This window comes from Rhopalosiphum maidis, chromosome 1, assembly GCF_003676215.2.
Source record: "Rhopalosiphum maidis isolate BTI-1 chromosome 1, ASM367621v3, whole genome shotgun sequence".
In the NCBI taxonomy this organism is placed as follows: Eukaryota; Metazoa; Arthropoda; class Insecta; order Hemiptera; family Aphididae; genus Rhopalosiphum; species Rhopalosiphum maidis.
The window spans coordinates 18,355,101-18,379,181 of NC_040877.1; the positions used below are offsets into that span (position 1 = coordinate 18,355,101).

At 31.9% G+C, this 24,081-nt stretch overlaps 1 protein-coding gene across 1 annotated transcript; it reads left to right on the forward strand.

The window, feature by feature from the left end:
• The first annotated feature begins 361 nt into the window (after nucleotides 1–361).
• On the forward strand, nucleotides 362–5,583 carry LOC113560185 (prostaglandin G/H synthase 1-like). The gene is made up of 9 exons (XM_026965974.1): nucleotides 362–386; nucleotides 552–707; nucleotides 890–1,021; nucleotides 1,766–1,888; nucleotides 2,027–2,178; nucleotides 2,277–2,483; nucleotides 3,245–3,627; nucleotides 4,060–4,513; nucleotides 5,431–5,583. The coding sequence occupies exons 1-9, from the start codon at nucleotides 362–364 to the stop codon at nucleotides 5,581–5,583; spliced, it is 1,785 nt and encodes a 594-aa protein (XP_026821775.1).
• Nucleotides 5,584–24,081: the final 18,498 nt, after the last annotated feature.

Consider the following 24,081-nt stretch of genomic DNA (forward strand, 5'->3'; position numbering starts at 1 on the left):
TTTCAGTTATTATTATTACAGCACTAACGATTCGTTTTTGTACGGTCATTGATCATGAATTTTCCCTTCAACTGTATTAAAATGTTAAAATTGTTTTGTAAGTATTCAACATTTAATATAACAGTTTATGATAATATAGAGCTATATAATGGCGTTACTCTGATATAAAAGTCTTGACAAATGAATTAGCCTACTCACGAATGTAGTTTCTTATACGGGCTGTTTCAAACGTCTTGCGACCGAAATCTGTGACAGTCACTGCTTTTTATCCGTTGTACGTAAAACTTAATACATCGTTTTGTTTTCAGTCAATTATCCGGGTTACTATTCCTTGATATTCATCGTTATAATGATACTCGTGATGTCCTATGAAGATAATAACATTAGTGAGTATTTTACCGCGTGGCGAAACGGGTCGCCTTTGAAATAGTTATTACATTATTTTATTTTTTCAAAATAATTTTGACCACCCAACATTTCATCAGACGAAAAATTTGTGCGTCCGCGAGTCTTATTATTAACATAATATAATATACTACACTGTATTTTAGAGAAAGCAAGAATCAAGCTGGAAAAGCAGGTGAAGTTATGCTACACGTTCGATATCCGCCGTTGCGAAAACGGTGGGTTGTTAAAATATAACGGCGACGAACAGGGCATTGTGTGCGAATGCACACCAAACTATAGTGGGGAAAAATGCGAGAAAGGCGAGTATAGCGAGTTTATGTATTGTACACCCGAGTGACTCAATTATAAAAATAATTTCGGTTCCTGTGCAAATTTCGCTTGGCTTGATACATTTAACGATTATTTACAATCTTATAAGTCGATATAATATAATCGATTAAATAATTAAATGTTTGTTTTGTTTATAATATTAATTATGCAGCGAAATCCGTGTCGTTCATTTCAACGGTATTGGCATGGATCCGCGATTCGGACGTAAGCTGGGGCATACCGATGAATTGGTGGTGCATCATTCCGTTTACTTCGGGACGCCAGTTGGCGACCGTTTACGCATGTAAGTTATGTAATGATATAATGAATTAAGCTTATTTTCATGTCAAAACGAAAAAAAGCTATATTATATAATTGGTATAGTAATAATATCAATTGATACGAGTATGTATGAACAATAACGTAGGTAACAATATTTGATGCTAAAACATCGAAATGTCGTTTTTTTACAACAATATATGTATAATAGTAATATTAATATTAAAAGTTTTATGTTGTATGATATATCATTCGCATTTTTTAATAACCTAAATTAAAAATGTAATGCCGCAGACACTTGTCATAATTTTACCACATTATGACTGTCAAATCAAAACATCATTTTTTTGTATTATCTAAGGAATATGTTTATATGTTATACATATATACCTATTAAACGGAATTTAGAATTATTATTCAAAATATTTGGAGTTAACATTGTTTTTTGAAAATATAACTAACTATATATATATGGTTGACGAGTACTTATAATTAAAACAAATTTATTTTATCTGTCAAGTTAATATGCAGATATCTATAAAGTAAACAAGAACTCAAGCTAAATGTATTAAAGATTATTTAAATATTTGTAATCAAAACGATAATTTAAACGCAATCCTAATAAGTGTATTAATTTTAGTCGGGTCAATAATTTTCGAATAGAATAGAAAACACTCGTCATAACATAGTATTTTATTATATTATCATATATATATATATATCATGTATATATAATAATCACATAATATATTTATTTTTTTATTTTAAGATCATCAAAGGGTATTGAAAAGCTTAGATGACGGGTTTTATAGTCCCGGCAGTGAGGCAAACGAACTGGACATCGACGGGAGATTATTGCCACGTTCGCGTCCACTAATGTGTCCAAACGACAGTAAATGTTCTCTCGCTAATATAATAATATAAAGTAAACTTAATATTTCCATGGTCGTATAGTGCGGATTAAAACTATTATAATTGTTGTTTATCAAAGTATTCAGACGTCGTTATCAACATATTTTACTTTTTTCAGAAAATTTATCGCCGCTAAATACATTGTATACCGAGATTTTTGAACGTAAATCCGGCCAGTTCAAACCAGATCTAAAAAATCGAAATTTACTATTTCAAGCTTTTTATCAGTATTTCATTTTGCAATTTTTCGACTCCAATTCCAACTTAACGGTTCGTGTATAATAATAATAATATTATATTACGTACGCGTTTATAAATGATACCACAACCTCTATATTTACGTTGTATTTTATTATGCCCATAAATAGGTAACGGCTTCCCAACTATACGGCAATGACGCAGAGTCGGAAAGATCGTTGAGATCGTTCTCTGGTGGTAAACTCAAGACACTGTACATTAATAACGAACATTATGCACCTTATATGTCATCGATACTACGCTCAAACGTATACTTAAAAGAATTCCTCGAAACAACGGACGTCTCGGTCGATTGCGTTTCGACCTTTTCATTCTCAGTGAGTAACTTTAATTGAATTTTATGTATGACCCGAATAGAATTTTCCTCGAATTTTAGAAATAATAAAAGTTATATAAAGATATATAGAATAGCAGCTTAATATTATACGGAATATTATTTTAAACAGTATTAACAGTTTTGAATTTTTTTTTTCCATAATTTTAAATCATAATAAAATAAATTGTTGAAGAAAAAGTAAACTTTTAATTATTTGAATAATAAAAATAGAATTAGTTATAATTGACTAAGAAATATTAAAAGTTAAGATGTGCGGAGTGGTGTGGTATATTATATAGCTGTACCCTGCAAAATATTTGCATTGCTATTTCGCACTTTAAACTTTTAATAGGTACTTATAACAAATTAACTTATTCCCAATCAGTGGCGTACGCAGAGGGGTGTCAGGGAGATATGACATCCCACTTAAAAATAAGTATCTGTTCAAATTATGAAACGATAACTAAAAAAAAATAAATCAATTTCTGCATATAATTATGATTTATGATACCCCCCTTAAAAAAATCCTGCGTACGCCACTGTTCCCAATTAAATTTTAGTACGTTGAAATGCTGGGAAAAAATATTCAGTTTTAGAATATGAAACCTATCATTTAAAAAACTAAAAATTTACTTTTTTCAAATATGTTGTTTTTTAATAAAAAAAAATTATTTTCAAAATCGTTTATATTCTAAGATTTAGTGAGTGTTAAATGATAACTGTAAAAAAAAATCATTCGACATATCAATTTTTGTGAAATAGTTCAGCAGAATGTGGAAGCCAAAGATGTTGAGCTTGAGCCCAATGCTTTATGCAATATCGACACTTTGGGTCCGTGAACACAACCGCGTGTGTGATATGCTGTCACTGATGTCGTCTTCGAAAGGGACAGATGAAGATATCTACAAGACTGCTAGAAAGGTTGTCACCGGTCAGATGATGACAATAATGATGAACGAAATCTTAAATATGCATACAGGATACGCGTATCCATTAAAGCTCCGTCCGGAAGTTTATCACCACCGAATTCAAAACATCAGTAGTTCCACCACACCAATTGAACTAGTTTTGATTATGGCCATGTCTAGTCTACCGGAACAGTTTAATAATGCTCCTATGAGTTCGATGTTCTTTGGTAACAGCAAGTAAGTCTGGAACTTTATTTGGATAAACGCATAATTTAAAATTCATCCATGATAAACTTTGAACGAAATATTACGTTTAGTCGAGGATTTGTATACAAGGTGTATCTATATAATATATTGTATACATAATCATTATATCTTTGTATTTTTTAATAATATATTATTTATACTCTCTGAACTATTTAAAGTATTCGTGATACAGGGATGATATTATACAATATGAACGAACACAAAGTTATTTTCAAGTATAGCTCTTAAACGGTTATTAAAGAGTATTAATGGATTCGGTAGGGGTGAGGGGTTAGAGCAGATTATCAGGTCACTGATATAATACGACGTCCGTGAAATGTATATTATATATTATTTATATATATACATTATACATATATAAACAGTATATACTTATTCAAATAAATTCTTGAATGTTATTAGACAAGTGTTGGAAGAGGGCTTAAAAAATACGCTGCAGTTCATGATCAGCGAACCTATGGGCAGGATCTCGGCTCACAACGACGGGTTTTCGACGAAACCGTTGACTAAGACCTTGATGAAGCTATCCCGAGAACATGCCGTGCAGAGTTTTAATAACTATCGGAGACGATTCGGGCTGCCTGCGTACGATAGCTTTTTCCAGCTAACCAAAAACTGGGAAACCGCTAATGAATTGAAAAATTTGTACCAAAGCGTCGATGATGTGGAGTTATTGACCGGCGTGTTGACAGAAGGGTCGAGAAAGGCTCTCCCCACATCGACAATCATGACTCAGAGTTTCATTATAAATGCTATTTTGACCAATAACCTCACGAGTGAACTTTCGTGGAAACCGAATACTTTCGGTGGAGATGGTCTCTTCAGCTTGGTAAAGGGCACCACATTGAGGTCGTTTGTATGTAACAACTTAGTCGACTATTGCAACGGGTTATATATTGATCTGTATGCGAGATAAGTGGGTATACATAATTATGTGTATTTTTCTTATAATACATAAGGTGTTCCTATGCTTGAAAACTTTAAAATTAATGGTTGAAAAAGGGTTACGTTTATTGATTCAATGAAAATACAAATAATAAGTCACTGTATTAACAAAAATTATATAAATAAATATCGGTCATCTGGGCTAACAACAATATAAATTAATTAATAATAAGTCAAATTATGATACTGTAACCATATCAACTCGCTTAAAACAATATCGAAATAATAATAAATCAGTTACTCACAATTTGTCAGTGAATATATTGGCTATAATCAATTTATCGCTATATAAAAACTAAATAATATAATATAATTTATAATAAAAATCATCATCATAAATTATATTCATATCACTTTATAATTTATATTTTTAAATCATAAATTCATAACTATCATATCATCGGCTTTTTAATATTTATATATTTTTTTTTTCGTTCCTCTTGTTTAAATAAACTTACTTATTACTATTATAACATTACTTAGTACATTATGTCTTTGGATTTTTTTTTATCTAATTGGCTGTTTTTTACTGTGAATAAGGAATATTATTAATGTTATAAAGAGTCCTGTGGTGGTTAGCGCTCGTGTATTATATTAAAGTAGGTGATTCGCCCTCGCAATATTATAATAAAAAGGTAAAAATATAATAATCAAAAATAATAAAATAGAAAAGATTTGCAATTTGCACACGCGTTATATAAAATATAATTGAACAATGAGAAAAAATCACGACTTCAACTAATATTATAAATACAAGCGCTTTAGATATTAAAACGATGTTTAAACAAAAGATTATAAATACAATAATTTTGTATTATTTGGTTTTAGTGGTCGATCGCTATTCATTCAATTAAAATCGCGGACAGGCCTTTTCAGCTAACCGTTGAAAATTATAATTTGTCAATCTACTGTCAACTTCGATCATCAAATGCCAAGAGCCCAAGACTATTACTTAAATATGACCAAATTCAAGATAAATAATGTTCATGTGATAAATATACATGTTAAATAAATAAACAAGAAATTGTTCACATTTTTTTTTAAAATAAATAAATACATTTTCCTGCATTCAAAGTGTTTTGTGTACAAATTTAATTAAAATATATTCACCGTAGGATTCGAACTAATGTTAATTGGTCCATTGAAAACTTATCGTCTGATAGTTGCACATGGAATAATAAAAATATTAAAAATAAATAAAAAATTTTAATTAAAAACAAATAATTTGTGTGTCGTGAAATTAGTGCAGTTTGGTTTTTATACTAAATGTAAATTTAAAAAATAAGTAAAATGCTTAATCATATATTTTGATCGAATATTAGGAAAAAGTGACAAATAATTTTCGGGTGATGAGATTTGTGCCGACAATTTCACCGTAAAGAAGTTTATATTCTTAGTACGAGTGATGCTCAGATAATCAACAATTTTTTATTGGATATAGTTTTTTTTGTGATAGTTTTAGTAGTTATAATTTGGTTCATAATTAAATATTAATGTTGGTGATATTATGCACAACAATTTTAATTTAGTTTGAATTTACCAGATAAATTTACTACGTTTATAAAGTTTATAGCACATTATATAACGAATAAATAACATGAAAAATAATCGAAAAATGAATTATAATTTTTTTGATTTTTACATATTTTATTATTAACTGAAGTATTTTTTATTTATACACAAATAACGTATAATGGCAGTTATAATGAGCTTGCATTTTTCTATTCTACTTAAAGTACATTTTAACATATTTTTTAGATATATCTATTGAAAAAAACTTTATTATGAATGATTTAAAATATTTATTAACAAGTTTACAGAGGTAGAGGTAAAAATACAATTTATGTAGCTATAAAATTGCGCAGATTACATGATACCATTTTCTCTAGTATTATATGACGACGCAAATGACTAAAATTGATTTTTAGATGTGACCGCTAGTGGCAAAAATTACGTCCAACCAATTATTTACCTTTTTTTTTCGTGTTATCGATAATTTGACTGACAAAAGTTTTAAACCACATTTACCAAAATATAATTTCATAAAATATGACCAATTTTGATTCAAAAACAGATGAAAATGTAAAAATTTCAAAAAGTACAAAAAAAACTAAGATCCGAAAAATCGCAAAATAAAATTTTTTATTTGAGTTCTGTGTGTCATGAAATAAATTTTTAACTTGCTCTGCTATTTCTTAAGCATTTCATAAGAAATACGCAAATGCTATAAAATCCTAACCCTGATCAAGACCTATATAATATTGTAATATGTACACAAATAGTAAGCGATATATTGATTTTGTTCAGAATATTATAAATGAATAAGAATTCTAATTTCTTAACCATATTTTTTGCAATCTATATGCTTTAAACATTTTATGTTGGTTTATTTTAAATTCAAGAATAATTATAATCCGTTATTAACACGCTTTATTCTATGCTGTGATTTTATTACTATAACACTACACTACGTACTACAATAATTATTGATTGATTATATTTTTTTTTCACCAGCGAAAGTTTCTACAATAGAGAGAAAACTGAAAAATATCGTAAAAATCACGTTTACGCCGCGTGGTATTATTATAGTGCGCGCGAGCGCATCGTAAAAACAACTACTAATTATGGTCGTGGCAAGATGCGCGATTCAAAGTCGAACGACGTGTTGCAAGGAGATAATATAACGCGTAAATATAATACGCACTGGTGTGTTTAAATGTAAATCTTGTGGTTTTGTGAAAGTTTTTACCGCGTTAGGCGAATTGAAATCGTTTCGATTTATATACGCGTACGGCACGTGGTATGACAAATTATCTAAAAAAAAGGTACCATAAATACTTCACCGTCGAAAATTATGTCAACATATTGTATAATATATACGTAGTGACATCTCACATTCAAACTCAAATAATTAATAATTATTGAATCGGTAAAAAACTTAATTAAACCAAAAAAACTTTTATAAAAAATTTAGGAATTTGATAAAAAATAAGTGAATCGTTCAAATAATCGCAAACATAAACTACAGTGCAAGAGGCTAATGTACCCGTTTTTTACAGTAGACTATTTAGTGAATATTTTGTTTTTGAAAATTCTGAAATATATCTAATTAAGAATTTGAGCGATTACTGTTTCTGATTTATTAAAATGTATACACTATAAGAATAATAGTTTTTATAAATATCATTACAAAAATATAAAATAGAGGTAATAGTAGATCTATTATTTATTTTATTCATATTTTATATTGTTTATTATATCCATAAAATAAAATAGAAATATATTTTGAAAATGTTTGGCTTTAACGAATCAAATGTTGTACAGTTCAAATATTGAGAAAGTAGTATAAAACAAATTACGAGCTGTACAATTATATTATTTTCAATTTAAAACGTTTTATAGATTTAATAATATTATGGTATAGTAAAAAAAAAAAATACTATAATATCTAATAATCTTCAAATAAAAAAGACTATTCACAAAACATGTTTAAACCGCACCTCAAAGTTTGATTGTATTATTATGTTTTGGAAATATAATTCTGGCGATTACCGAATTATTTTCTAAACTCTCACCGCACCGTTTGATGAGTGCTGAATGCTGACATACCACGCAAACTTGTTAAACAATGTTTAACTACACATAGTTTACTAGCGTTAAGAAATATTATTATAATTTTACGTTAAAACTAAAAATCAATTTTTTTTTTTTTTTGGTTTAAACGTTTGCGTTAAGAATGAACCGTTCGCGCGAGGTCAAACGTTTCATCGTATGATTATAATTTATAATCATATAATTGAATATTAAGTAAACATCCGCGTCCGGGACTAATAATAATTAAATATCATTTCGTTTACAACCAAACGATTAGGATAAATCGAATTAACCATGCATTCGCTTTCTCAATATATCACGATAAATCAATCCTAATTATATCCCCGCGCGTCGATAACCACACGCGCCTCATTCTCCACGCACACGCGATATTTTTGCGCGCGCACTTACATATACCTGGGTATATAACATACACGTATATAGGTACGTTACACTGTATGTACTGCGGTCAAAGCACTCCGGGCCGTCCGAGACGGATGACGGCAGAATTTTAATTTATTGTACGGAAAACGCTGCAAAACAATAATCTCGTAAAACCGTTCGTACGCGGTGAAAAAAATAAATATCCGTTAGAAAGTATCCGCTGGCGACAGTGTAGGTACTGTATAGCTACGGTGACGCGTCTTCGATTACCCATAATATAATATTATAGTAACGTGCGCCGCGCTACTGGACATAATATAATATAAATACGCGAGTCCAAAATAGTTTTAATGAGGAACACTGCGCTGCCGCATCGGCCGCGATTCGCTTATCTGATACGGCGTGTACCATAAATCCTACAATTATCGCCAAGCCCGATATCGATCTCGGTGCGAACCGCCGCCGCGCACAGCAGCGGGATAAAGTATATGTCCCGTTTCGGTAGGTATAGGTAGGTAGGTAGGTAGGTATAGGTAGGTATAGGTAGGTAATACAGGTGGATACCTAACCCGTACCTACTGTCGCCGCAGCTGTACAGGTAGCCGCGCGCGAGTCGTGGACGTTATTTAAATTCCAGCTAATTGAACGTGATGCATGAGTGTACATAATATATTATTATTATTACTATACTTATGGTCGTCCGTGTGTACCTCCGGAGAGGAGTGCACAGCGTTTCGGACTTCGAAGAAATAAATAAACGCTATATGACGTACAAACGAGACACCGATTTGGCAACGACGTTGGCGAGTGCGAATACTCGAGTCTCATCGGTTACGTACGTGCCAGCCACTCCGACGGCGGGTGGGATGGCGAAATCGTGTTTTTTTTTTTTCAATAGGTTTCTGAGCGTTCGGATGAGTTCTGTCAACCTGAACATTTTGAAAATTCAATCGGCCAGAAACATACCAATTACGTAGTAAATTTAGTCACTAGGTAACCAGATAAGTATAGATATCGACTCGATGGTTTTGAAGTTCACAAACGCAGCTTTTCCACTTCACGAGACTTTATTGATAAAATTTACCACTCCTATGGCGTTCAGATTAAATCAGGAAACGAGTCATATTAAAATTTGAACTAACAGAGAACGGCGACCTATTCCTAACGGCCGTATATGTCTACGAGCTATGTAAATTATATAGATAAAAATATACTTGTTTATGTTTTTAACAGTCAGAATACCTACATACCTACATGTATTGTAGAAAGGTTGTCATTTTTTTTCTTCAGAACTATAATATACGATAAGTTAAAAAATGCATAACATAAGTAATGACAGCAAACAATTATTTTTTGTTCAAATCTAATATTTTCTAATAAATTGTAAACGCATTGTCTTTCGAATATTTAGCAATAACTAATAAATAATTATACCTGTAAAAGTGCTAATTTTAAATGTATACTTAGTCATTCTAATTCGTTACTCTGTAGAGGCCGGATAAAACGTCAATCTATGGGTAGCCGTCCCTATCGACCGAGCCCTCCAGCTCGGACAAACAGGATCCAGTGGGACACGAACACAGGCTGGTGAGTGCGAGCGACTCCGGACCGTGAACAAGACGGAGGAACGAGACTCTAGACCGGCTAACTATACTTTTTCTGTGTGTATTTAGTAAGGTGATACAGCAAATATAACCTGAAATCATCCCGTTGTGATCTATGTATGTGTTAAGCTATAGTAGCTAATTTTTTACACATCAATAAACGATGGCAGCAGTGGAGTGTTATAATAAAACTCACGCAGATCCTCGAGGATCGTAATTTATACAATAATTTTTAACGTTTAAAGTTTCTCTCAAACGTTTATAAAACATAAATATTTCAACTTTTTGCACCCTGGGTCCTCTGCTGACGGCTAAACAGGAATAAATAAAAAAGATCAATATTCTGCAGTAAAAGAGGTATAGTTCTATAATAGTAGATAATAGTAATGTTACAATAATGTTTTTTATTTCCGATATATATATATATATATATATATACATCTTATTTGTAAGTTCGCGTTTTGTATAATATGGTATAGACCGTAGAAGTAATAATACTGTTTACATTTTGAAAATTAAATAACGTAAATATAATATCCGCAATATCTATGTCGACGGCAATGCATTTCGTTAATATTTTTTAATATTCAATCTTCACGTCGAACCGAATAACTCAAAATAATTATTAGTTTTCTTCCAATCACATTCTTCGAGTTTTCCCTAGTGCCACGCGTATGCGTATAATGCACCGAACTCGATCCGGTCAATCCGTCAATTCCAAACCGATTGAGTTATTTTTTCGTTTTATAAGGGACGGACACTCTATTTTTCGTGAGGCTGTGCAGGAGACAATGTTTACCGCATAATAAATAAATAATACGTCAAAGACTGGCACGTACCGCCGCCGTGCCGGATCGCTAAGTGGTAAACGATCAATATGTGCGAGTAGGTTACTCGTGTTATGAGTAAATATGATATACGGTACGTGCATATACTTATACATCATGATATTTATACATACTTTTGGCACTCTTCTCGTGGCAGCTGATTTTTTTACGTTTTCGCCGTTTGTTTGCTCGTCGACGGCGGCGATGGTTCCGTACACCCATATAATATGTGCACATCAAAGGCGGTAAAACGCAAGAACTCGCGAAAATCGAATTGTTAAATACACGATACTTATGTCTAAGGGTAACTATAATATAAATGCATATAGGTGTATATATGGATATAATGCCGCTCACGTAATATTTGTTTTTGGCGAAAAACGCGGCTCTGCTTCATCAGCTGGCCGTTACAGACGCAAACACGTCGTCAAAAATTTGAAACCGTTGAGTATATTGATACTGCTATCGGTACAGATGTATTTTATTGGTTTTGAACCGGGGAGACTGCAGCGTCGGCACCAGCAGGAAATAATATCTTAACGACCGTCATAAAAAGGACGAAGACATCGCGATAACTCGAAAATATAGTCTTAGAGAAGGTCATATAGGTACCTTTTTGTTTGTGGGCAAAAAATCAAAATTTGAGAACGCGTAACTACAGAAGAAAGAAACGAGCTTATCGTGCTCGTAGATGAAGCGCCTCTTGTACAACGTTGCGTGTACGTGTCTTACGTTTTATATAGGTAAATCCGACTGACGCACACGATCAAACGGAAACCGTATAAAATATTACGATAAATATGTGGTGTACATATATACATATATATATATAAATAATATATCACATAACATCGTGGTCGGGTCAACAAGCGTTGGTTACGAGACGGCCTCGCGGTCCATTGATCCGAGATCGCCGGCCGTATCGCCCTTAAATTCACCTTCCGCACCCGCGGCGGCGGCGAGATGATCTATAAAAACCCATCTCCGACCAATAAAACCGATGTTATTTATCGCGCGGGCGCTCGCGTTTGGCGTCCGATAAATAGATCTGCGGAGCCCCTCGTACATGTGCACACGATAGATAGGTACATAATATACCTACGCCACGGGCCGCCGCCGACCGATCGTTTATCATCGATCCGTGTGAGAACCTCTGCACAACTATGTCCGCCGAGAGTCGCGAGCATAAATTTCCTCGCGCCGCGTACCGGCTTCGCTCCAATAACATAATATTATAATATTCATATAAATGTCTCGACAACGGCGACAATATTTATATATCATAATAATATTGTTATTGAGATGTAATGCGTATAAATTCTCCCGTCGTTGACGCACAGGTACGACGTCGTTTAGAATATATAATTTCAAAACGTCCCGCAACAACCGTCACGGTGATACGACGCTTGTTATATTGTTGTATGACACGCGTGATCTAGTTCAGTCTCCAGAGTGCACATAACTATACATAATATGACGAAAATTAAAGCATAATCAACATACAACAAATTTATAAAAGAAAAAAATCGTAGGTACGTGAATTTTCGACGCAAATAACCGACGTGCCGTCCGGTCAAATGATCGATTTCACCGAGTGGCCATGACTTGTTGAATCGTTGTGTATTACATAATATATTCTGTGGAAAAGTGCATTTTCATAATAATAGACCAAGGAGAAAAAAATATGTTCGTCCACCCGTCTTCTGGTAACTTGACTATATGCGTTGGATGAATCGACGAAATCGTTGAGGAATACTTTAGAGTTATAAATATTGTCCTTGCACAATTTCGATACTTTAGATTAATTAAGTAGGTTATTGGTTACTACTGAATATGTTTAAATTAAATTTTCAAATTAAAAAAGAACTAATTAATTTTAATGATTTGATTGAAACAAAAATAGTACAATATTTGTGTAGTTATGATACAGCGTTTTAGGCACACGCATACGTGTGTGTGTGTGTGATGTGTGCAAATAGTATTATTATTATTAAGAATCAGTAGCGGTCAAAACGATTTTTCGACATTCTTGCCGTTTGATTATCATCAACAACATACATGACATCAGCGTCGTTAATAATATTACAACGATATATCGCAATAGACATTAACACGATACGATATTATTGTGAACATCATATTATTGTACGAAATGAATAATACACGGATACAGGACAATCTACACCCGCATAGTTTCGATACCAGGAAATCGATATCGAAAATGTTAAAAAATAAAAAATAATATTTACTATATTAAATATTATGTGCGCAATCGTATAAACTTGTAAAACAAAAATGATACAGACGATAAGATAATAACGCGAGTCTTGGAACCCACACGAATATATATCATTTGAATATTTTATAATATCGTTAAGAGCGAGTACCCACCGGAGAGCATTCGGTAGTCGTACCTATCCGTATTATATTATAATATATAGCCGAACATCCGATAGTCAGATATCGAGATGATCGATCGGCACGTCTGTTATGCGAATGAAAATCGTATTTTTTACACGCCAATTATATCCAAACCGTTGTGGTCATCTAATATATTACTACGATACCGTGGTGTCTCGTGTTGCTGCACTGCCGCAGCGATCGCATTCGACGATAATACATTATATATTATTTTTAATCGTCATGTTTTGACATATCTGTTCCATTAGTTTCGGATCAGTAGAAACGCGTTGTAGTGGTTACAATCATAAATAACCAACGTGCACGATTATTATACTCGTACACAACAGCGTAAACCCTGCAGCAGTGGGCAACGGCTGTTCACAGGCAAAAAATGTATTTTTCCAAAGTTTTTCTTCGTATACGACGCCATACAATACGTTTAATGAGCGTGTTTTGCAAAAATGTACTATCATGCATTACTCGTGAAGTCAGAAGTAGTATGATAAAAACTTGACTTGAGTAGTATACTAATACATAAAATCTATGCAAAACCAAGTTTATATACATTCGACATCTCAAGTAATTGTAATTGTCGAACAAAAGTAACAAAAAACATGCACTGTATTTGAATGCCAGGTATGGTTTGATATATAGACTACTCGTTTCTAAATTTAAATTCTCTCTTAGTTGTAGCAGGCGTCACACGCACTATACATCTAATTTATAATATACGAATTTACGATTTCGTAGATTGTATTCATTTGAAACGTCACTTTCGGAAAACCTTTCACTCGCTGAAGTCAGAATTTTCGTCACTGCTTCACTACTATACCTATAAAACTCACTTAAATTGTCAGGTGTACCATCGTGTGAAAACGTAAATATAGCAGAACCCAAGTTTTAAATTTTATTAAAACGTTTATGAATTACAGACATTTCTCGCTCTGCCGTCCGAAAAATATATAATCACTCTCCCGAGACTCGATTACGATGCGCGTGCACGATGATCGACCATCACCACCACCTCCAACACCGACGACTTCAATATCATATTGTATTTTGTTGCCGTGTACTTCTTGAGATAATATTAAAATCATGCGGCTGAGCTGAAGTCGATGGCCAGTTGGTCAATCGAAAGTACCGGCGGATATCAAATAATATTCTAACTTTTTTAGTAATGTATTATGTGTAGGTACATTAAATTCATTCCAAAATACACGACAAATCGTTTATTATTGATACACTGAAATAGATAAATCCAACAACTGGCAGTAGTACCGATCGCTGTGCTCGCGTCGATTGCGTGTTATTGATTCATTGATCGGATTTACAGGCTCGCATATAATACATGCGTATAATATATAGGTACGTGCGTGTAATTTGCGATCGGAATACGTACGCATGTACACATTAGATGCAGTTACTCGATCAAGATGTCAAGTATTGTAGTACACGCGCAACTTGCGTGTGTGCATGTGTGTGCGATAGTAAAGTCGGCGTTAATGGCGATCGATACAAATTATTTATGACGGAAAACCTATACGTGTGATAGAAATAGAATATATTAAACAAGTTAAACCCGCGAGTCTGTTCCAAAGTTTCGATACCACGACTGCGTGTATACGCCATAATTATTGTAAATCTATAAATTACGTGATCTGCGACAGGTATTCGGGGATATAATTCCGGTTTCGTTTCAAATGAAAAAATAAAGATGTTTCGGTCACCGTGGTGGCGAGTTCTGAACTTCGGGTAAATATAATATATATATTACATAAAACACGGTAAACCACGAAAAAGTTACGTTTTAGTTATTATTTTATAACTAATTAATCCACTGAATTTTGTATAGCCAATGCAATAATATAAGTCTAATTTAAATATTATTATGTAATCACTTTAAGGGTAGGATACTATTGTGTTATATCTATATGTATTAATCACATGAATAATTATGGTTTTATAAACGCATTCGCTTTAACTGTAGTTTGTTGCTAAATTATATAATTTTGAATTTAACTTTTTCGAATCATTTCATAATAAAGTCGTAAACACGTCATTCTTATAACCAACATGGTTTTCTAATGTTTCAAATATATTAAATGTGTTATCGCAACAAATTGTATTGTGATTCCATTCGTACCAGATTTGTGTTGTTTTGAATACATTCGTGACAATAATATTATAATATACTAACAGTGTGCTGGTATAGACCGCTATCGCTGTATAGGTTAGGTTATATACGTGTATGACGTATATAAAGTGTGTACATCTCGGCGCATGGGTGATTATTCATAACTTATCTCGGCACTGCGATCGTCGCAATGAGTCGCGTCCGTGGATTTATTGGGCGCTAAGTCAGAGAGACGGGTCGACGGAGAAATGGAAAATATGAAAATGACATAAACGTATACGTTTGCACATCTCTATACTATATTATTCTGATTATTATTATTATATTATATAATATATATAATATACACGTCTTGCAGCATATTCAACTTGTTATAGGATGATTATTTTAACGTGTACTTGACCACTGTAGAATGGGTGTCAGAATAATCATTGGGTTTTATTAAGGCTCGGGCTTTCAGATACCACTATTTTTGGGGTACCAAAAAAAAAAAAATTACAATTTGCACTTTCTCAATGAAATATAAAAAATAATTGTGTTGCCGTATTTATAATAAATAACATTTATGATATAAACCATTTCGTGATCTGTGTGTTTTAGAGGAGGAAGGGTTAATGACAAGATTGAGTGCTTACAAGATGAGTGTTTAGAATGTTTCTGCAAATTCCTTAATCCGACACTGATTACAATATGTCGGAAATTGCAAAATATTTTAAAATTATTAATATAAATACCGAATATTATGTCATGATGAACGTTAAAAATAAATATAATCTACGCGAATCTCCTATATATTTCCCCAGATATTGATAGATTCAAGACAAAATATTAATCACCCTGTATAGTTTATGAAATAAAATATGTGTCACATAGCTTATAAATCAAACTATTCCGGTCGGAGGTCGCGGCGCGTGACAGTGCAATAATACACATAATATAATACGTCGCGGCGGTGGAATCATTATGATAATAATAATATACATTCTTCGCCCATATTAAGCGTAATTCATATTCATAAATGGTTTTTCAAAACAACAAAACCGTCGGAGAAATACGGTTTTTTGCTATCTGGTTTACAACTCACTTTGCGGCGATAAAAAATAATACAATATTACAATATTTAAATCTCACCTCACAGCCGCGACCGTACCAATTATTATTATAATATATATGATGGGTAGGTACTTATCTTGGTGTAGACCTCCATCGTTACCGGCTTACCGTCGTCACATCTCCACGATTTTCAGTACATCCTGTCATGCCACCGCCGCCGCAAAACTGCTATTTATAATTTGATACTAAATTATTATATTTTATGTTTCTAATGAGTTTTGCATTCTTTGGCTGTGTCTACATACGCATACCTAATATAAAAATATAATTATAATTTATAATCTATATCGTTTGGTTTTGTGCCATCGTGGTGGGCTAAGACGCGCTCTAATATGGTTATAACCACAGTTGTTTAAGTTTATAACGATTATATGTGATGTAATCTAAATTTTATAAATATACTTACATTCGTTGAATTCGAGAATATAACATGTTCAAGTTTATTAACACTATGTATTGTTGACGTTAAAAGTTTTAACTTAAAACAACTTCATAAAAAAAATTATACCTAAATACGTAGCTAGGTATCTTTAAAATTTCTAATAAGGGAAAATAACAATTTATAAGGAATCTTGAATTAAATTGTAATGTTATTATGTAATTATCATGCTTTTCTAGAACTACGTAATATTTTAATTTTTTTACCCTTATATTTAATAGTTAGGCCACTGTCAACTTTTGATTTTCAAATGGCAACTTATAATTAAAATTGCAAAAAATATTAGGACTTTTTTATATGAACTATAATGTTAAAATTATTATTTTTCATTTAACTGTTAAAGGTTTGGGGTTTTTTAGGTATTCATCCCTTAGCTAACAGTTGTGTGGTGCTGATTATAACACAGTTATTATTTACGAACATTAAATGGTTTAACAAAACTACTACCATATCCCTGGTTGTTATCTAAATTAGATATTAAAATATGTTATAATAGGTTGGACGTATAACTCTACAGGTATAAAGCTCATCACTGCGTCGAGATAAAATTTTGGGAAAAAAAAACAAGTCAATACCTGATGAAATAAATACTGAGCTCAATGATAAAAGAATATCTCTGTATAAAACTACCCAGTCGTTTTTCTTCGATAAATACAGTAAATAAATTATAAAATAAATACATTTAGAGCGATTATTTTCAATCAAATAATAATAAACAAATCTTAAATTATATATTTTTGCCCAAATTCGTGGTATTAACACATTGTATTCTTCAATCGTCACGAGAGATTTCTTCTATTAGTAGTAACGATAGCGATTTATCGTATTATTTCTTTAATTTAATTTATTTATTCGTTTAGTCTGTTCGCTATGGTTAGTTTGTTAGTAACCCTTAGTTCTGGCCCAATATATTAGAATAATAGAATTTATCTTAACTATAAAAACTGTTGACCGATGGAATAATTATTAAATATTTTTTTATTCAATATTTCTAATTAAACTATTGATGTACTGAACCGTCGCGAACAGGGTATATAATATTAGACAGATCAGGTAATTACAATAATACACCGGCGTCGATAGAGATCGTTACGGTAAATTATAATCGATATTATACCACTTGTCTGTATCGGTACGTAGAGTATTATTACAATTTATTTTACGTTACGATATTATTAAAATGTCTTTATAAATGGAATAATTATTTTAAACCTGTGTTTATGTATTTACACGGATCGCGATTAAACTTTTATTATCAATATTAATTATACCTTTATAGTTGTTTGTAATTTTCTTTTTCCTATAACGCAGACCACGAGTAACATTGTAAACCATTTCCATTATATTATCATATAAATAACTAAATAAGTGATATCTCGGAACACATTCGACGGGTTATATTGATTTTGGTGCACGTCCAAGAAATCGTTGTTTACCCGCGCGGCGTCGCATCCAATGCTTTCAGCTCTCTCGTCGGGAGGGACTTGAATGCGCGACCGACGGGCGGACGGGCATGCGCGTTATAAAAACGCATCAGAAAACGATGTTATTATATTATTCAACCGACCCAACCTGCAATAGGTTAATATATTATTAGGTTCCTATAAATACACATACACAAAAACTCATAAACACTCACAGTTTTGAATCAACTGTATATATATATATATATATATATATACGACTGAAGATGTCATTGCGTATGCGCAGTATACGTGTAGAAATACATGTATAATATAATAACAGCCAATGTCCCATAATTATTATAAGATTGCAGCGGTAAAATATTTAAATTGAATAAAAGAAAAACGCACGCGTATATATTTATGCGTGTTAGACACTTTATGTTATCCATCGTTTATATGCGAAATTGGCTATTTAATGTGTGCCGTGCAGGTACTTTCAAATAAACACTTAACAATGTATAAACGTAATAACTAACAGTCATAATCATAATAATATGGTACGCGCCGATTCAAACGCGCGACAGTATAATATTATTAATATTAATATGTATAATATGATAATAAACAGTACATTTATATTCAATATTCTTTAAATGATAAAATATGATTTTATTCGACAAACTATATAGTAACAGAAAGAACTGGCAAATGTATGTTTAACTCTAGCTACGAGTATATTATGTAACGACTAATAAGTAATTGGTTTTGTTATACTAATACAAACTATTGATATTATCAACTATCATTGTAAGTTACATAATAATATTCACTGAGAAAAAATGTTTTAACTATTTATTAGAACGGAATTGATTACGCACTGAGTAATTTATTATTTTGTCAATTATACAACAGGTAGTAAGTGTAGTCTTTTATTAAGCAAATCATAATATATAGATCATATATATAGGCAATAGGTAGTCTCTTCAATAAATCATATTATAACTGATTATATATTATTATAATTAGTGATCTATAACATAAAAATACATAAATAGCAAAGCTTTGAAAAGTAAATTCTGAACCAAATAAAACACGATAAAGTAAACAACCAACAACTTTATAGTCTCGTATAACACGTGCTATGAATGTCCTAGGATTTATTTATTTACATACTAATTGATCACTTACAAGATTACATACAAGGTTAGGCCGGTTAGCCCGGATACTAAAAAAATTATACCACGGTTGTAAAAAATACAGGATATTTGTTTTTTATTTGTAATAATATGCATTGACAAACATTAATGTATCTATACAAAAATAAATGTAAAATTATATATAATAACAATATTATACATAAATAGGTACACAAATTACTATACATATAAAATAATATCAGATCGCTTTAAAACTAAATTCAGAAACTGAATCATTTTCAAAAAACGGCAAACATAAGTCATATTTATTTACAGAATAATATTATCAAAAAATAAATGTACCATTTTACTTCAACCACCCGTCTATAATATACCTAATGTAAGAATATAACTCTATATAAACGAATTATCCTAGAACTTAGTACCTAGTCTATTATATATAAAAAAAGAAAAATGTAGCATGCTAGTGGACATTTTTCCTCTGCAAAGAAAGTTAAGAAATCATAAATATAAAATAATGTTTTTGGGCATTATTATAACCGAGAAACAATTTTCTTTGCAAAGGAAAAATATTGACTAATATAGTCATTATAATCAATGGTAAATAACGTTACGTGAAAAATTGGCCTGAAAAAAAAAATACTGTATTTTACCATTCTAATATACGAGTATGTTAGTCAAAAAGTTTAATGATACACAATTATTAGAATTAATACAGCTGTGCGCGAATGAAACATTGTTGAACATATATATATATATATGTGTAATCACGCATCATATTAAATTTCAATATCAGTGTGCGTGTAATCTTCAAGATTTATCGAAACTATTAATTGGTGTCATCATCTATATGCGTTCGAATTCATTTAACGCACACAATATGAGTGTACTATAAAATAAAACGGCTATCAATTCGTAGTCCGTACCTACAGGCTTTATCGTTACAAAACATATTCAACAATTATACAGGAACATAATATTATGTTACTATACGGGCGTTATAGTGTGCATAACAAGTGTAGGACGCACATCCTAATCATTTAGTTGCACCTGATAGCCGTACGGAAACGCGACTTAAACGAGTTTCTATTTTCACACTATTCGTGTCTCTTTACAGTTAATACGCTTAAAGACGAATCACGACCCACGGAGATTACGTAGATAACTATAATAACACAGTATCGCGTTATGTAATACTTTTTTATTCACCGTTTGAAAAAACCACTATCGTCTCGTCTTCATTAATATTCGTAGATATTATTATTTAGGTGGAAATAAACCATTTTTATTAATTCATTCTGTTTTGTACGGATCACTAATTCAGTGAAAATGTATAATATTGTGAATATGTATTATTAAATCGTAATTTTTATACAGATAAAAATGTGAAGTATATTTGTCAAATAAATCATTGATTTATAGCTTATATACCTCCACACTATTAAATGTAAAATTGTTTTTTTTTTTTTTTTTTGTTTAATAGTATTCGAATGTTTTGTGATGAACGATGATCTTAAATCCTCGTTAAAATTAGCAAGAAAAGTTATGGTCACATTAGACTACAGCAATACAAATTCAAGTCAATTTTATCTCTTATATTATTATATGGTTGTGTAATGTGTATTGAATATCTTAAAAACTTTTGAAAAATACACTTCAATCTCAAAAACTTAGTTAAACTCCCAAAATAAATCACTATAAAATACACTAAAAAATGATATCTAAGATTTATAATTTATTTAATTAAAAATTTATTAGATGTAAAATATTTTAAAAAGAGATCTCATTAATTAATTTATAAGACAAAAATTAAACATTAATGCATAAAATGCATAAAAAAGTTTTAATTACTGAAAATTATTAGAAATATTGAAAAAGTTTAGCGTGCTAAAAAAATGTCTACAAATTCACAGCCTTATACCGCAGACACTCATCATATATATTATACACGTGGGTAGTGTTATTATTGTTCGTCGTCCGCAACAGCCTTACGACGATTTATATTTTCGTTCGTTGTTTAATATTATATATTATAAAGCACGCGCCGTAAAGGATGTATCGCACGCGATCATCGACACTACGCATATCGTCGCCATCATCGCGCGTAATATTATACGCGTATCGCTGCACTCATATATAGACACGATCGTTTATGTTATAATAATATATCATCGTATATCGATACACATAATATTATTATACTACATGAGATGCAACGTGCGTGGGTATGTTACTATATATATATATTTCATAGCTGCGATATCGGTTAAGTCGGGTGCGAGCATTTTATATAATATGGTACGTATACATAATATGCCGGGTAATTCGATCTCGTGCTGGGAGACGCTGGAGAGCCGGTCGAGTAGACAATATTTATCGAAACGCGAAGATCGTTTAATAATATAAAAATAAGTAACACGAGGTCCGCGCGACGTAGATACGTACATATAGAGGACGGACGTGCCGTGCGTATGATTTCCATCGCGCCAAACAGCTGCAGTGACTTAAAGCGATGTTACGCACTATCGCGATAATCGACGTACACGCTTATTGCTTATTATATAATAATATATAATAATATGGCGATTAAAAAAAAAAAAAAATGCTTATCCCGTTTTTGTTTTCATTTAATAATAAGTTTAATATTAAAATTGAATTCGAATTTGAAGTCTTTAAATATGTATAAACACCATATTTTAAAATACTTGAGAATTTTTGGAATATTTAAGGATTGTCCAAGTCGTGACGATACAAGCATCTGCTATTCAAATCAGAATCCTCATAATTTACTCTAAATTATTCAATGGATAATTCGTTTAAAATTGTTTGTATTATTTAATTCGAGATTCAAACGAATATAATGTTTTAGTTGTTAAAATAATCATGCTAAGAGTGATAGGAAAATAGTTTTACAAGAACATTGAGTTGAATATTATAAGTTGTAAACGACCACTGCCCCATAACCTACCAAATTCATAAACTCATTACAACGGGCCTATTTGCTATTGTACTAAGTAAAAACAGTTGAACTACTAAAAAACTATCTACACATTTGAATTTTGATATTGACGCGTCAAAACTTACAGAAAAATATCGACTAAATAATTTAGAATACAAATCAGCAGTTTTCATTTGAAGAAGGTATTGTATGACCACCGAAAACTCCTTAAGTAATGCAAAAAATATTAAAAATGTAAGTCTTTAAATATGTTTAAAAAATCAGAAAGTAATTAAATCTTTTATTAAATGAAAAAATAAGGGTGAATATGCTAGTTGAATCACTCTGTATAATATAATAGTGATTGTCAATTGGGCGGTCGAACAAGGGAAATCGGAAATCGGTGTCGTCTATTGCGCGCCCGTATGATGTACTTACGGGGAAAACGATCGCATTCGTATACATTATATTGTACGTAGATATATACTATCATATATATATGTATATAATATGTACAACTGTAAGCTGTGTATATAATAAATGCTTAGCGTGTAAGCTGCGGGCCGACCGGCGGTGATGATTTATACTGTCAATAAATTATCGTATACGGCCGAGATGGAGCGACCGACCGATCTCCGGCGATCGAGTGGGCGGGCGGCGGGCAGACGGTCGGGGGTGGGGAGGATCGAGATCGGTTGGTCGGCGGGTGGGTTGGGGGGGTGAAGGAGGATTGGAAATCGGAGAGGCGCACATTATACTGTATAAGAAGAGGCATGCGCGCGCGGTCCGCGACCTGTGGGAACTCGAACGTTTTATTATTTCATTGTTCCCGTTCTTTATATTTTCTGTACTTTTTATTTTACTGCAGCGACGACAGTGTAGCGTTTACGTGTCGTCGTCGTCGTCGGCCGCCGCCGCCGCAGCCACAACAGAGTACCATAATATTATGTATAATATATATCCGTACTCGTAAGCCGAAGATTTTATATTTTTTCGAAATTTTTTCTCAACGATTCCCACATTTCGCATCGTCGGAATGCTTACACGCAACTATTAATGTGCGCACGCCGGCAATGGGCTCTGTCACTGTTCATTTGGTAGGCAGTACCCTTACCAATTTTTGTTTATTCTTTATTATCGACTACATTTTATTATTTCTCTCTTGACGGGCATCTCCACATTAATGAGATGTCAATATAAAACTGTTAAGTACATTAAGTTCTTTTCGGTTGAACGAATATTAATTTCTTAATTTATTTTCGTACACAATCTTTCACCCGGTAAATTTGTCGTGATGGTATAATAAATATTATAATGATGATATATATTACGGTGTATCCATCGGAAAAATAAGATAACTTTTGATATTTCTTGTGTTTCTATCAAGTTTTGATAAAATTCATAGCTACGAAATAATCCATTATAAATATGTCGAGCTATGTGGATTGCTGTAATTTATAAAAATATAATTCACTATAAT